The sequence below is a fragment of the Spermophilus citellus genome, assembly GCF_964194105.1.
Source record: "Spermophilus citellus genome assembly, chromosome: 4".
In the NCBI taxonomy this organism is placed as follows: domain Eukaryota; kingdom Metazoa; phylum Chordata; class Mammalia; order Rodentia; family Sciuridae; genus Spermophilus; species Spermophilus citellus.
This window is the reverse complement of record NC_138185.1, coordinates 128,817,317-128,833,787: the sequence shown is the minus strand read 5'-3', so window position 1 is coordinate 128,833,787 and position 16,471 is coordinate 128,817,317. Positions and strand designations below refer to the sequence as shown.

Genomic DNA, 16,471 nt, shown 5'->3' with positions numbered 1-16,471 from the left:
CCAGGATTGAAACACAGAAAATGTTCATTATACGAATGTATATCTCTTAGTCCTGACATTTTATTGAAAGGCATTCGCACTCACGTCAGGAACAGTAATGGTAAGGGGAACTGGCATATCCTTGGACACTGAAACCTATTTCCTCCAACTGGGGGCCTGAGGCCCCATCACCGTGCTCCTTCCCCAGTGAGAGGGACCAGGGAAAGGGACTATGTTTGCCACATTACTCCCTAGACTAACTGGCTACTTTAATTTTTTTAACTTTTTAAAATATTTATTTTCAAAGTAATACATAGTAATTACTTTCAAAGTAAAAAACAAAATGTGGCCTCTTCTGGCCTGCCTCTGACGCTGGCTCTTTAAAGAGAAAACATTTTGAGCTGTTTTAGCTGTTTCGATGAGTAATTACCTCTATGTATTTAAATTACATGCTTATACTGTTAGTTCTTGATTTTATTGACTTTCAATTTCCTACTATGGAAGAAGAGAATTTAGCTCTCTTCCTCATTCATTCATTTCTCCTTCCACCTTCCAATTTGGTTCTCTTTCAACATTTGGTTAAATCACACTTCAGCAATTATATGACTGGGATTTAGATGCCACTCACAGCTTAGTCATGGCAGTCTGCATTTCCTTTCTTATTCGTCTTGTTTTCCCAGGAGTTAACACTTCTTGTTTATCTTTTGGTTAGTTTTCTATATGTCTGGAGCTTACTTACTCCCAAAGTTTCCAGCAGAATATAAAATTTTTCCTGATAAATTCAAACACATCACTACTTGACTACTTCCATTTTTTTCCTTGGAGGTCCTCCTGGGAACCCTGTCCCGTCCCCGTACCTCATATCTGGGCATGTTTCCCTCTACATCTGATATAGGCTGTCATCCCAGCTGCTCCTTCCTTGTTCGCCTCTTCTCCCTGTGTCTGTCTCTTGGTTCTCAGATTCTATGGCTCCTCTTTCTTTATATCTTACCTGGTTTCCAGTGCAGCACTGTGACTAGCACAGATATCAATAAACTACCTTAAAACGCCAGAGAAGAAAGGGCTAAAGCAAAACAGAAAATATGATGTAGGTTCTTCTATATACACTTAAAGTGCAACTATTTAAAAATGTAAGCAATATCTACCATGTCTCACAATGACTTTATTCCACTTATGCACTTGACAGGTGGCTGCGCTGGATTGAGAACTCAGTCAGGAATCATTTATCTGGAGGATGCAGAGACATTGTACCACTGTTGTCCAACACTCTGGTTGCTCTTTAGAATACAAGTATGTTGGTAAAAGGCCTGATTGATTTTTCTGGAAGCTTTTAAGACTTTTACTTCAGGACTAGTCTCCAGGAATAGCCACACTATTTGGAGTTTCTGCCATCCTAGTCCCTCTGATGCCCAGAGGGCTCGTGAGGGAGGGTAGGGGCCTAAGGCTAAGGAAATGGAGAGGAACTTCTAGTGTCCCAAATGCTGCAGGAGAAGGGGACAGCAGGAGGCGGCAGAGAGCTGGGACCAGGGGTTTGGGGAGGATGAGGAAAAGTCAGGAGGAGGAACTGCTTGTGGCAGGGGTAGGGGGCAAGAGGGATAGGGCCCCACAGGGAAGCACATTTTTCTCTAAGCTTCAGACTTTTTAAGGTTCAGAGGGACTATTCCTCCAGGAGGAGGGGCCCACAGAAGCTAGGGCAGCAATGACTGGATGACCAGCTGCAGGCCAAATGACTTTGGAGAGAATGGGCCTGTCTTATGGCACCCCTGCCACATGCCCCTGATGTCCTGACCATCAGGCCTGTGACTCCTTGTTCCTTGCCTGGCCTTGATTCTTCTAGTTACCTTCTAGTTATCATCCAGCTTCATACGTTGCTCAGACTACATTCCACTCTCACGGGGCTATGGGAATTTGATGGAGATATTTTTATGTGGAGTTTTTCTTTTTCTTTTCTGAGGTATTGAGGAACTCAGGGCTCATGCATGCTGGGCAACTGCTCTACCATTGGGCTACATTCCCCAGCTTTTTTTTTTTTTAACAAAACAACAAAGCACCCAGGATAGTTAGAAACACTTCTTTACCCATCCCTGAGCCTCATCTCATTATTCACCTACTCCTGGGTGAGGGGTACTTGGGAATAGCCCATGATCTTACTGCACTCGCTGGGCCTAGCGTGTGCTGTGTATCGCTCTTAGCACCATGCCTGTTTTTCTTATCTCATCCTGCCTCATCTTCTCTGATCTCTCCTTTAAAAATCACACTGGTCATATCCACTCATTTGCAGATAATTAGGAGAGACAGTTTCTTAATAATAAGGGAACTGCTTTCCACTTGAAAACTAAGTGATTTTTTTAAATGAGAGAGAGAGAGAGAGAATAGTCTATTATAGTTTTTGTATATGAAAATAGTAGTTTTTTAATAACATGAACCAATAAAATAAATATAGACAAAATCCTGGCTGATAGGGAATACCAATCACCAATGGTGATTGGGACTAAGTTACAACTGGCTTAAGTTGCTGATAAATGTGAGCCTAACCAGTGAGCACTTCTTTTTCCTACAAGTTTCCTGACAGGGCTTCCTCTGTTTGGTAGGCTAGAGTGGAATGAGGAGGTAGGGAGACAATAAAGAATTGGGGCTACCATATGGTCTCTTATTTTCAGCTCCAAAATATACAAGAAATCTTCAATTAAATTTCTGTCTAATTACATTATACTTAATATCACACAATTCCTCAATGAATTTTTTTTGGGGGAGAATGATGGACTCATGTTGATGGTGGCAACCTGAAAGCTAATAATCCTGTTAAAACAAACTTTAAATGTTCTTATTTCCCCCTAATTTTAGAAGTAATATAAAATCCAAATATATAAATGAATATTGCTCATATTTAGGACAAGACTGAATTATAGAAAAAGGGTCACAGAGAGAGTGAGGGTCAGAGACTCCAGGTGTTCACATGCTAGTCAGCAAACAACTGCAAGTTCACATTTCAAGAAAGCCAAAAAGGCTGAGTCCACAAGCTCACCCAACAGGTCCAATTAGCCTGCAAGGCACAGTGCTGTTGGCCGGTCTGTGACCTCAAATACATGACTTCATTACCTAACCTGTCCACACTTCTTCATGTCCAGGTGGGGCCCATAGGAGAGGATGGTGATGGGTGGAGGCACCAGAGAAAGAGGGAGCTGAAGTCAGGTCATTGATGAGCGGGAAGAGGGCTGAGGACAGAGCCTGGATGATCCCCACTAGGTGGGTAGGGGAAGCCCATGAGAGCACCTGGAAGAAAAGACAGAGGAAGAAGAGGAACTGGGACAAGAATAAGATTGAAGGGAGAGGAAAGAGGGCACTGGGACGAGACTGCCAGAAAGTCAGAAGGACTAGCAGTGGACCAGACTGCTGGATCACTCTTGGATGTTGCTTTTATTTTGTTTTATGGTGCTGGGGATGGAACTCAGGGTCTTGTACAAGCTAAGCAGGCACTCTACCATGGAGCACACTCCCAGCCCTTGGTTGTTGCTTATAAAACATTTCCTGCTGAAAGCTATGTACACTTACTGAGAAAGAAATCTGGAAGAAGAGAACCAAGAAGGAAATTAAAATTACTAATAAATTTGTCACCTGGAGTGATTTATTTTGTTTGAGCATTAAAAATAATTTAAGTGGTTGTGTGTGTGAATGTGAGGGGTGTTTCTTCTCTACTCCATATACAAAAGGGTGTGTGGACAGAGGTATGTGTGTATGCATATATGTATATACATACATAAAACAAAATTGAGTGGCAAAGCGTCTGCCTTGCATTCGCAAAGCCCTCGGTTTGACCCCCAAAAAACAAAACAAAACAAAAAAAGAACCCCACCAAAAAAATATAAGATTAAAAAAAAAACCCCCTTTTCAGGGCTGGGGTTGTGGCTCAGCGGTACAGCGCTCACCTAGCATGCCGAGGCCCTGGGGTCAATCATCAGCACCACATAAAAATAAATAAATAAAATAAAGGTACTGTGACCATCTACAACTAAAAAATAAATATTAAAAAAATTGATTGTTGATTCTTTTTTGTATAACATTATAATGTGAACACTTCCCTATACCATTAAATGTTCTTCAAATAAATAAAATTTGAATAACAGCTGAATAAAATAGTATACTATGTGAAAATATCATTATGTATTTAATTATTCAGTAAATTAATATTGAATATTGAAATTGTTTATTTAGACTGTATATTGAGTTCTGTTTTTCTCTCTAATTCCTGCCTTTTGGAGCAGTTCATTATTTATTTATTTATTTTCCCAGCACTGAGGATTGAACCCAGGGGCACTTTACACTTAACTACAACCCCAGTCCTTTTTATTTTTTTAAAAATATTTTTAGTTGTAGGTGGACACAATACCTTTATTTTATTTTTATGTGGTCCTGAAAATCAAACCCAGGGCCTCATGAGTACTAGGCAAGTGCTCCACCACTGAGCCACAACCCCAGCCCATACCCAGTCCTTTTTATTTTTATTTTGAGACAGAGTCTAAGTTGCTGAGGGTCTTGTTGCTTGCTGAGGCTGGCCTTGAACTTGTGATCCTTCTACCTCAGCCTCCTGAGTTGCTGGGTTTACAGGTGTGCACCATGGTACCCATGTGAGACAGTTTTAAATAGTAAAAAGCGCCACTTGCTTTGCAACTGGGATAATTCAATGTCTCTGACTGTTTATTTATTGTAAATTGGCATTAATAATACCTGCCTTATCCATGTCATGGTTTTGCTAAGAGATCATATGTGAAGGATATTTCATTTATGAGTTCTTAAGAGTTTACTTTGGGTGACTTGGTGGCTTCTAGCAGAGCAGGGAAAGGTGAGGGAAATACAATGGTCTGGATTCACTGTGCTGAGGTCTCTCCTGAACCATGAGGAAAGGCCCAGGATCTCTGGAAAATGAGAATCTTGATCAGGAATAGGACTGGGCTGGACTTTGGCTTCAGGGAATCTTCAGTTTCATGTCATGAAAATGAATGGTCTTTTCCAAAAGAAAATGTTTTGTCAGAAAAGAGTAAGGCCAAGACCCCTTGGTGGGGGACACAGCCATGGGGGGGTGGAGGGTAGGGGAGGAGCCAAGTGAGTAATTATGAGGGAGATAGCAGTAGCCATGGAGGAAAAGCACAGGGAAATCAGGATGATATGCAGGCAGGGAAGTAAAATGTTTTTAAAAATGGGGGTGAGGTTGGGATTATGGAAATCCATTTAAACTTAGCTCTGCCAGTGTCATTTAACAAGAACTAATCAATGAAATATGAAGTTAAATCCTGAAGGTAGAGAGGCCTAATGCAGATAAACAAATTTCCCAATTTCTTTACAATTAAAAATTAATCCAAAGAAAAATAAAACATAATTGGAGAATTAGAGGCCAATAAATTGTCTCTTGAAGCTAGTAGCTATTAAATATCAAAGTAAATTTACCTTTCAAGTTGTCACTGGACATTGTAAAACCTACCAACCCCATCTCAAATCTGAGAAAGGGGAGTGGGCGTGGCCCAGGGCAGGAGGCTGCTGGGCCAAGTGCAGGTGTCAGGGGCTGTGGTGGTCTGATCTCTGCGTGGATACACACAGGATGAAGAAACTTAAGACAGGAAAAGGAGGCAAGAGGTAGGGGTGATAAGAACACAGTGGAAGGTGTCAGAAGGGAAAAAAAGCAGCAATCTTTTGATATTTTAAAACCTAAAATGCCTCTGATCCTATTTTTTAAAGTTGTGTGTTTGGGGGAGAGGTTAGACAAGCTAGAGAATGTGGTCTCCAGTTGCAGGGCAGCCAGATGTTTTTTGGATCCCCACGTAAACATTTCAGAAGGGTGACTCTTGTTCTCTTATCAAACCCTCTTCTTTCCCATCTTTTCAGGGTTCCTTTTGAACTACTCTCTTTTCTTTGGAAAAACTACATTTGCTTCTGTGGCTCAATCCAATTTTCTTCTTTGTACTGTTTTCACATAGTCCACCTTGAGTTTGCACTCTTGTGGTCAGAAAATAATGTCACTAAAAATCAAAAACTTAGAGACAACTCTGGAAACTAAACATGAGCCATCTAGCACAGAATCTCAGCTTCTTTCCACTAATGCTGCAGCCTCAGCTTCGAGTTTTCTCTCCCATGTAGTCCAAGTGGTCACCATGCCCTGCAGAGTCTACATCTGAAATTACTCTAAATGTTGGTGTGAACAAAATTAGACCCAACTTAAGTCCACTCTGAAAAGGGAACATTTGTCTTTGACATTGTTCTTCACTCTGTTTGTTGACCATATTTTTTTTCCTCTCTCTCTCCTCTCACCAGACCCCTATGAGGGATGCCCATGGCTCTGAGGTCTTTCAAGGACCTTTTCTCCCTGGCAGATGCTTTGTGCTGACTCTCCCCTTCTTCTCTCCTTCGGTGGCTTGAATATGTTTTGTTCCCTCTAAAACTCTGTTGAACCTTAATTGCCAATGTAATAGTACTGACAGGTGGTGGGACCTTTAAGAAGTGACCTGGTGAGGGGGACGTTGCCCTCATGTATAGGTTAACATCCTCTTTGAGACTGGATTAGTTGCCATGAAAGTGGGTCATTACCTAGTGAGGCTGCCCCTTGTCTTTTCTCTCTTTCATACGTGCCCCTTTGCCCTTCTATTTTCCTACTCTGTGGTGATTCAACCATCAGATGCTGACCTTCCCAACCTCTAGGGCTGTGAGCCAAAATAAGCTTCTTTTCTCTATAAATAACCAAGTTTTAGGTATTCTGTTATAGCCACAGAAAACAGACTAAGAAACCTCCCCAAACACCCTTTACGAGCCCCTGTTCTGGATCCCAAACCAGCCGATCCATGCCTGTGTGTTATTGGGTTAATGCAGGGAATGTCTGCAGCTTATAACATCGTGAGATACAATGCCCTAAGTAACAGAGGGAGCCCCAGGGTCAGGGTTCTGGGCACTATGGAAGTTGAATGAGGATGAAAAGCAGCCTGGTGGCATCCATCAATCCAACTATGTAGTCCTCCCCTTACAACAGAAGCGTCTTTGGATTCATTTCCATGTATGAACTGTGTAATTCTGAGCAAGTTACCTTTCTGTGCCTCCATTTCCTAATCTAGAAAATGGGACTATTTATAGTCCTTAGCCCAGAAAATGGCTTGGTATGAGGGTTAAATACCATACAATTAACTGAGTCTCTAAGACATTGAAAGTTCTTACTAAATATAAGATAAATAATAAAAATGTAATATATCACTATTATTTCACCAGTATCAGCCCTCTAGGGATGGCCCTTAGCTGGCAAGACCATCTTTGTGGTTTCTCATCTTGTTTGACCACAACTCTTTAAAACTCTAGTTTCTCTTACCAGGCAACTCTTATCCCAGTCTTTCCTCCCTGATTTTATCAATCCAATCCACAGAAAATCAAGGAACTAGGCCTCAAATGTGGTAGGAAAGCTGCCGCAGACAGCCACCATTCCTCCCTCCTCTATTCTATTCCATATTTGCTTACCTTCCCCCACAGAACCCGCAGAACCCAAATCAGAAGCATGGGAAATGCATGTTCACCAGCAATAGCTCTTTACAGAATTTTCTGCCTCATGTAAAACTGAATGCCTTTACTATAAAAATATAAACAGGGGGTCTCCACCGGCTTTGTATTGCTAACATGCTTCCTTTTGGGGGCTACAACAGTTCACAGAAAGCATATTTTACTTTTGAAACAGAACCTAGCAGCCAGTGGTTGCCCTTGTGGTTTTTCCACAGTTTAAAGCAATATTTGATACCACTAAAGTGCCTCCCCCCGCCCTGCCTGAGAACTGAATTACAAAATCCTGGTTTCTATTAGGGTGTGTCTAGCACTTTCTGTGCTGCCAAGCCCTCCATTTTTATAGTCTGCACACTGGTAGATTTTCCATGAACGGGCTCAAATTTATTCCCAGGCAATGATGTTTAGGAAACCCAAGATGAACGTGAAGATTGTTCTAAAGTAGCCTCAGAATTTGTGCCATACAGTTGCCTAAAAAGAACATTTCTGATGTATTAAAAAACATATTATACTTTAGTATATGCAGAAGGAAAAGAGTATTCACTCTTCTTATATTTTTTTTGGGGGGGGGTTATTGGAAGAAGTTTATATTTGAAATTCTTCCTTCTTTTCTTCTTTGTTTCGGTGATGCTGGGGATTGAACCCAGGGCTTGGCGCATGCTGGGCAAGCCCTCTACGACTGAGTCATACCCCCCATCCTACCCTTTTATTTCTATACTTGTATAGAATACAGCCCAAACACCCACCTACACAGGCATTTTACATAAAGAGTTGGAAGGCAAGTGACTGAAAACAAAACAAAATTATTTATATAGTATTTTTATAGAGATTTACATGTGGATTCCAAAAGGAGTCAATGGTAACTCTGGAGGAAAATGAAACAGAAAAGTGCTAATGGAAAGTGTGACTATAATTTAGTTTGGCTGACAAATGAAAAAGCAGGTGTTATATATATATTTTTAAAGAGAAAAGTAGCATAGGAAATAGAGCTTTATATGTACATATTGCACACATTCTCCATTTCCAGAAGCCTTCCCATAAAACTCCAAAACCACATTGCCCCACTTGCCAAATCCTACATTATTTATTGCTGGTGCAACCCAATCTTACAGTTCGTTTTGGGTGAGTGTTTTTCTCTCCCTAACACAGCTACAAACTTCTTGAAAGCAGGACCACATCTAATTTCATTTCTGTATACTACCATAGCACCCAGCACCTCTCTGAACAAAAAAGATGATCTACCAATATCTGTTGGATTGTGGGGACTGAACAGTTGAGTGCAGAGCTATGAGGTCTAGGATGACTAATCTAATCCAGCAGTCTTCACTGTCTTAAAGAGGTCTTGGTAAAGTTAGCAGCTCGACAGCCATCCACTGAATTCAGCTGGTAGACAGGGCCATTGCCACTACTGAAACTTCCCTAAAGAATCAGGTAGGTCATTGTGCTATCATGTACTATCCAGATCCCCTTCAGGAATGAAGGACTTCCTCCACAAGTTTCTAGGAGCTCTGCCTGCAGAAGCCCACAACTGAAGGGAACAGTCTGACTCAAGGTCACACATTATTAGAAGATCTGAGTCCCTCATCCCACCTCAGGACAGCTCTGAAGGACCATCTAGCTCCAGAGCCTCTTGTGGGCTCTTCTGGGGCTGTCATTGGGTCTACATTGCTGCTCAGCTTCTCCCTCTGCCCAGTCTGGCTCCCTCCTCCGCTTCCCTTCTACAGGTATTAATCCTAAGAAAAGTTCCAAATAATCCTTCTACATGATAATCTCTGCCTCAGAATCTACTTCCTGGGGAACCAACCTACAACACTATCAATCCATGCATATTGCATCCATCTATCTATCCAGCCAGCCAGCATCCTGCTACTGTGTTTAGGGCACCTGGGTGGTGAGGAGGTAGGTAATACAGAAGAAAAAGATCCAATCCTTGCCCTAAGGGAGCTAACTAATATTCCAGTACAGGAACAACTATAAAATATGTAATATTAAGTGGCTGGTGCCAAGGGAGAACACATAAACAGTAACATCATTGAGGGTGTAACCCTAGGCAAGGGAGGTCAGGAGTCTTTACACACTGGCTTAGCTGTGACTATCGGTACCTATGTACTGCCTCCCCATCCAATTTCAAGCTTGGGAGGACAGAACAGGCTGTGTCCTTATCTCTATTCACATTCCCCATAATTTCTAACAGAGTCCAAGACAGTGCAAGAAATCTTAAAACACCGGAAACAACACAGTACAACACTGAAGGAAAGCTCTGGCAGTTCTAATTTATAGAACAGGTTTCTGGTTGCTGGTCTGGTTTTCAAGTGAAAAGTTTTCTAGAGGCTCCTCAAAATGCTTATTCATTACCAGCCCAGTAACATCTTGGGAACATGAAGAAGTACAAGTCATGGTCTTGACTGTCAGAGCAGCTACAGCTCCTTGTGTGGATAAGTCTGAAATCTTGCAAATTTCAAAAACAGGAACAAGAAATGGGAATATGACTAGCAGCCAATGGTACATCATCCCCATGTAGTCCCTGCCCTTAGTTGGCCAATCTATCCATCATCAATCTGTCAACAAAGATTACTCAATGACCTCTATCAGGAACCCAACCATGGGAATTGAAAAATCCCTAAACCTCACAATCCCTCCAAACGAATGCACCTGCAGAGTCTGCTGTTTAAAGAGGAAAAGACCCTTTAACCAAAACATTACTGCCAAGTGTCTACAGGAAAAAGAGGTACCCAGTGCTGGTGAGCATGTATAGGGTGGCAGAGTCTGTCTTCTGCATATCTCTGCCTGCAGAACATCTCCACTCAGCTGTTCTGCCCTCACCCCAACTCAACATGCCACCATCTCCTTCCACTCTCCTTCCACTCCTTCTGTACAATCTGTCACTAACTTCTGTTGTTGATTTCTCTGAAATGCCATTTGCATCCTTCCTCTTCTGCCTTGACTTAGTGCTACCACCCTCTCAGATATTGTGGCCACACCCTGGAAGCTGAGGCTCCAAGACTTGGCAATCCCTGCATGTCTGTATCTCTGCCAAACACACCTTCAGAATACCCAGCTCTCATTTGGTCATGTCTCTGCTTAACAATCATGGGTTCTGTCTCCCCAGCTACCATCAGAATCAAGTTTATAATTCTTCTTATAATATGCCCTCACCTCCAATTGCCTCCCTTTTTTTCTGTGCCTCTGCTCAAGCTGTGTCTGCCTCCTGAAATGTCCTATTGAAACTACCCATTGAATCTATCGACTCCTTGTTACTTTTTCACCTGGACCAAGCTGAGGACTTATAGAGACAGGAAGGGCAGAGTTAGGGGTTGGCTGTTTCTAGTTCTTTTTTTCCTCTTGAAGTCCCTCTATCATACACAGACCCCCTTTTTGTGGAAATGCTTTTCTTTTTCCCCCTGGTCCTGGGGATTGAACCCAGGGTACTCTGCCACTGAACTACATCCCTAGCTCTTTTTAAGTTTGAGACAGGGTCTTGCTAAGTTGCCTAGATTGGCCTTGAACTTGTGATCCTCCTGCCTCCACCTCCCAAATTGCTGGGATTACAACCATGTTTCACAGTGCCTGGCTGTAAATGCTTTTCTGCAACACCCATCCAGACACAAGGATGCCCCATCAGCTTAACTGCTTGGGACTACCTAGTTGTAGGTGGAAGGAGCTCTTCTGCCTTCAGCAGACTATCTTGGTCTTCCAAACCAGAATTGGGAAAAAAGCTGACATGGCTAATGTTTACTCCCCTGTTGCTTCTTAGGAAAGACTCTTAATCACTCTCGAGTTAATACACCAAGCTCTAGGATTTCTGAGAGATGGATGGTGGGTTTGCCAAAGGGAAGACTGCCAAGTTGGGTCTCTGGAATGAATCCAGTGTTCCATAAACCCTGTCTCTTTCCTAATCATAGAAAGAACCATAAAATGACAGAAAGGCAGCAGAGAGCTGCAGGCAGCAGAATGACACAGAAGCATCACCCTGTGCTTCCTAAAAAACAAAAGAAAACAAAAAAAATGCAGATCAAGACAAATATCATCCCCATCCCCCCAACCCTCTGTTCTGTGGGGTGTGATGGATCTTCACTGCACGATGTGGGAAGATTTGGTAGAGCTTCTTCAAAGGGGTAAAGAATGAATGGCCTGTGGAGACTGACTTGCTAACCAGCCAGTAGGTGATGGGAAGGAGACCAGGGAGATGGTCATGATGGACAAAAGTGGAAGGGAGGGAGGCAAGCACCTCCCATGCCTCCTGCCATCTGGAAGGGGTAAGACTTCTGGGGGTGGGGAAGGGAAGAAGAAGCAGAGGGAAGGGCATTGTCACTCTTTTCCCATTTGAAGCCATAGGGAAGAAGGAACCCGTCCCATCTCTAGGTTGGCAGGTGGATTGAGTAAGAGGTTCTCTGTTTTATACAACTTTCCCTAGAGCTGGAGGAGAGGGTGGTGAAAGTAGCAGGGTGGGCTGTCCCCATCTTCATACCTTGAGCTGGAAGATGAATGCAGATAAGAGATGTGAACAAAAAATCTCTACACACACATACACACACACACATGCAGGATGCCTCTGCTGAAAAGGAAAAAGTTTCAAAATATATCTCTTCAGGTAATTATAGCAATGTGATCATAATGACAATATTACAAACTGCTTTATATACCTAGTGATCTGTTTATTACAAATTAGTGTAATATAGTAGACTAGAGTTCACTATTTAGATGTATCCTTACAAATAATCCAATCAAGTGATAATCAAAATAACAGCTCCGTTTTATTGAATGATTACTAGGAATACCTTTCATGTATTATTTTATGTAATCCTCATAACCTCCTTGTGGTATTATAGTTATCCCCACTTTACAAAGGGGGAAACTGAGGTTGTAGAGGTTAAGTAACTTGCCCATCAAATGGAAACTTAAACTAAGGTCTTTATGATTCCAGAGTTCTGTCTCTTAACCTTACAAGGTCCATTTTATGGCTTTTTCACAAGTTCCAAGAAGGAAGGTAATTGAGGAGGTAGCAGTCTTACATCTCAACTCCCTACAAGGCGCGTACACTCACACATTCTCACTGTTATCTTTCTCAGTTGCAGACCCATTCACCTTGAAAAGACACAGGTCCACAAATCAATTTCAAGTTTCTCATAAGGACAAAGGTCAACCCCTATGGATAACATACCTGCCAATTAACTGGTGTCTGATTCTGCAACAAGAATTTCCATTTGATAGGATGCAGCCAAAGCAAGACGGAGAATTAGAATCTAGTTTTAAAGCTTTGTCACAAAGGAGAATACTTTAAGACTGAAAATAATGAGACTGAATGCCATTTAGCAGAATGGCTCATGACATTACAAAAAAAAAAAAAAATTCAACTTGTGAGAGTCAAGCACATGAAGAAAGAAGAAATGATGGCAGAAAACAGTGATGTGCAAACAAATGGTGTGAGCTCACGAGAACTGGCTGCCCTGTTCTTCATCAGATGCATCTGACCTTAGTGATAATGTTTGCTGTCAGCTGTGCAGAGGTGCTTTGGGCATGAGCTGACATGAACATCTACAGGCAGGGATATTCAAAACTGAGGCAGGCTGGGGGAGAAGACACCAGGGTGCATGGGAGCTCTTTCCCACCCCTTTTCCCCAAATACCAAAGACCCTGGAGTTTTCCTGTCTCCCCACTTCTTTTCCCTCCTTTATCCTAAGCATTTTTATCCTCTTGCCTCTCTCCCTCAATACTTAACTTCTGCCACCAGAAGAGGTTGTAGGTTGGAGTAGAGGTAGCATGAAGAATTCTAGTTACTGCGATTGAGAGAGTAAAGTGTCAGTTTCAGTGTTCCCCCTTCCCTTTGAGCTCTGGAAATATACTTAGATGTACACGAAACACTTACTGGAACTTTTAAATGATGAAAGAAGATCGATAAGCAACCTGTAAAGCCAAATCTTGGTGCTTTACAAAGATACACAGGCAGGCAAAGGACTTGAGTTTATGAATTATATCCTCACATATCTACGCAAAGCAGGTGGCTCTTGCACACACACATTAATCCTCACATACTGGCATCTTGGGGATGTGTCACATTTCCTTTCTGCTAGTCTTCCTTCCCACCTGCCCACCTAAGGGAGATGACTACAGCTGCTCTATGAGGGGTATGGTGCCGCAGAAGAGAGTCACTGGGCCTTGGCTACTCCTTGTGAGTCTGGCAAGTCCTTTAACCACTGAACCTCTACAAAATGTAGATAATCGCAAGGCTAGGTGCTATGTGGACGAAAGGGAATAATAATATGTGGGGTGCTATGCTGCCTGGCTCCTTAACCAGCCTTTCTGTACCCACTCCAGGTCGGATGGTGCCTCAGCTCATTTGGTCCCCACCCTTGGCACTCAGGTGTAACACTGGGGAAAGTGGGAATCAGACCCAGACCTCATTCTGTACCAGGAGGGTCCCAGCCTACAGGCACAGGGCTAACTTTCAGTGACGCATAGGTCAACGGGAGCTGGGGGCGCTGAAGGAGGGCAAGCGGGTCCCAGGTGCCTGGACCTGTGGGCGGGGGGCGGGGCGGGCTGGTGGAGGTGGGCAGAATCTTCGGTAAGTCGACCCACGGTTGTGGGTGGCTTCCTCCTGTTGCTCAGTATCAGGGAGAGGCGGGGGAGGACATTCATTTTTTTCTCCTAAGTAAGCATCCTCCCATTGCTTCGATAACTATCGATTGTGAAAAGCCGGCGGCGCTTCTAAGAGGCGACGCCCGGTTCCAGTGCGCCCCCGCGTCTGTTTTCGGGGACCCCTCCTCGGGTACCTCCTTTGCCAGCTGCACGGCAGGGACCGCAAGCTCTTCTGCACTGGGTTGCTTATCAGCCTCGGGAACCGCAGCCACCAGCTGAGGTTTGACTCCTGCCTGTTCACTCGTGGGGTCTTTTCTTTCCAGTGTCCCCTGTCACGCCCTGGGACCCGGTCATCTGCTCTGCTGCGTGGCTCCGGCATCTCGGGTTTGAGCACCCGGCCGGCGCTTGGAAAGTTATTTCAGAAGGCAGATGTGTTGCAACCCTCTCCGCAGCAAACTACAGGACTCGGATTTCCTAAACCCTTCCCCGCCCCCACCCAGCCCGGGCGACCCTAGCCCGCTGCGGGAGACCCACAGCACTGAAAGCCATCCGCAAATGCACCTCCTTCCTCCCGCCTGCCCAAGTGCAACCGGATGGTGGGAGGAAGCCCAAAGCAAACTCAAAGCGCCGAGCAATCCCCAGCCCTGGCCTGCAAGGGATCGGGCTACAGGGATCGGCCTCCCGTCCCGCAGCTCCGAGAAACACTCCAGATTTTCTGCCCCAGTCTCTGCTCCTCTCCAGTCCCAGTCCTCCCATCCGGGTTGTCGCGGTCCCTCAGTACCTGCGGCGGTCACGGGCTCCCCCTCGCTCTGTTCCCCGGAATCCGAATCCATGCTTCAGGCTGTTGGCCGGACGTCCACCGTCGCCTGCCCGTCTGCGGGGCGCTGGGGCCGGCGTCCCGGCTCGGGCTGCCGCGGCGCACTGGATGCGGGCAGCAGGGTGGCTGGAGTCCGGGTGGCGCGGGTTGGGCAGTGCGTGGCCGGCGGCTGCGGCCAGGGGGCGGCTCCGCTGAGGCGAGCGCCAGCGGTGTCCCGCTCCCCGCGCCCGCCGGCCGGTGCCTGCGTTAGGCGAGCACGGGGCGGAGGGTGGGGCGCGCCGAGAGAGTGGGGAGGAGGCAGAGGCGGCGCGAGCGCCGAGGAGCGTCCGGCGCCCCGCGGGCTCCAGGCTGGGGTTAAATACCCCGCTCCCCTCCCCCACCATCGGTGCCCAGCGCCGAAAGCCGGGAACCCAAGGTTGTGCGGGTCAGCGATGCAGAGACCCTTTCCTTGGGTGTGGCCAAGTTTGCAAGATTCTTAAGTGAAAAAGTGCCTCTACCCGCTTTTAAGAGGTTCGGTGTTTTCAGAGTTCTGGGACTGACCCGGTTCGAGTCCGAGTCCACCGTTCAGAGTCCTTGGACGAGACCTGTGTGGGTCTGTTTTCTCACTCGGAAAAGGGGGAGAGGGATGGCAGTTTCCTTCTCGTAGGAATGTCGTGGGGAGTGAATACAATAATTCATGTGAGGGACCAAGCACAGGGCCTGGCACCTAGCGAGGAAGTGAACAACACACGGCCAGTAATGGTAACTCGAACTGTTCTTGGGCGGGACAGGTGAGGCAAGTCCTTGTGGAGCTGGTTCTGATGGCTGGGTGAGGCCAGGCACTGCCTAGCCTGGAAGGTACGATCTGCTCTGCCAATCAAGCTGCCCCACCACTTCGCATTCCCAAATTGAGAGGCAAGAATTGATTTTACACCTTTATTTTGTTGATGGGATTAAACAATGTAAAAAACTTCCTCAATGTTCTCCTTCCACTTTCTAAAAAAAAAAAAAAAAAAAAAAAAAAAAAAAAAAGGAAGAAAGAAAGAAAAGCATTTGTAAATTTATGTACTAATTAAGAGACTAAAGGAGAGAAATGCACAGAGCAGGGAGGCCTTAGTTGTTAATTCTTGATTATCCATGCATTTTTATTGTCTCCCTAATTTACAGGCTCCAACATTTACACAACTTCACACTAGCTTATATATATATAGTGTTAAGAAATTGCAAACTATTGATCCAAGTAAAAAGAAATCAGTAATATAGGGTCCATTAAATGGTTCCATTTACAGTGTTTCCTGTGCTCATTGATTTCATCTGTATAAGGAACCAGTGATGAATTTAAGTAAAACCATTTGAAAATTCTTTTTGAAGGTTAAAAAAACATGGTTGAAAGTTGGCAATTTTGTAGAATTCAACCTATTTCTACAGATGTGGAAACCGAGTCTCAAATAACTTCCCTGTGATCTCATATCCAAAAAGTGGGTAAGCTGAGACTTGAAGTTGTAACTCTCTGATGTGGCCACCTCTTCCTAACTGCTGTGGTCTAGTGTCACTTAACAAGTGAGTTTTGGCTTCTGGGCTAGCTGGGGCTGCCCT

At 44.4% G+C, this 16,471-nt stretch overlaps 1 protein-coding gene across 1 annotated transcript in view; it reads right to left on the bottom strand.

Annotated features, from left to right (window-relative positions):
- The window catches only part of TNFAIP8L3 (TNF alpha induced protein 8 like 3), a 35,349-nt gene extending 20,186 nt beyond the window's left edge, over positions 1-15,163 (bottom strand). Inside the window, exon 1 of the mRNA XM_081289956.1 lies at positions 14,861-15,163. Coding sequence (XP_081146082.1) covers positions 14,861-14,912 — 52 coding nt within the window. The 5' untranslated portion in view covers positions 14,913-15,163. The remainder of the gene's footprint in view (positions 1-14,860) is intronic.
- Between the last annotated feature and the right edge of the window lie 1,308 nt (positions 15,164-16,471).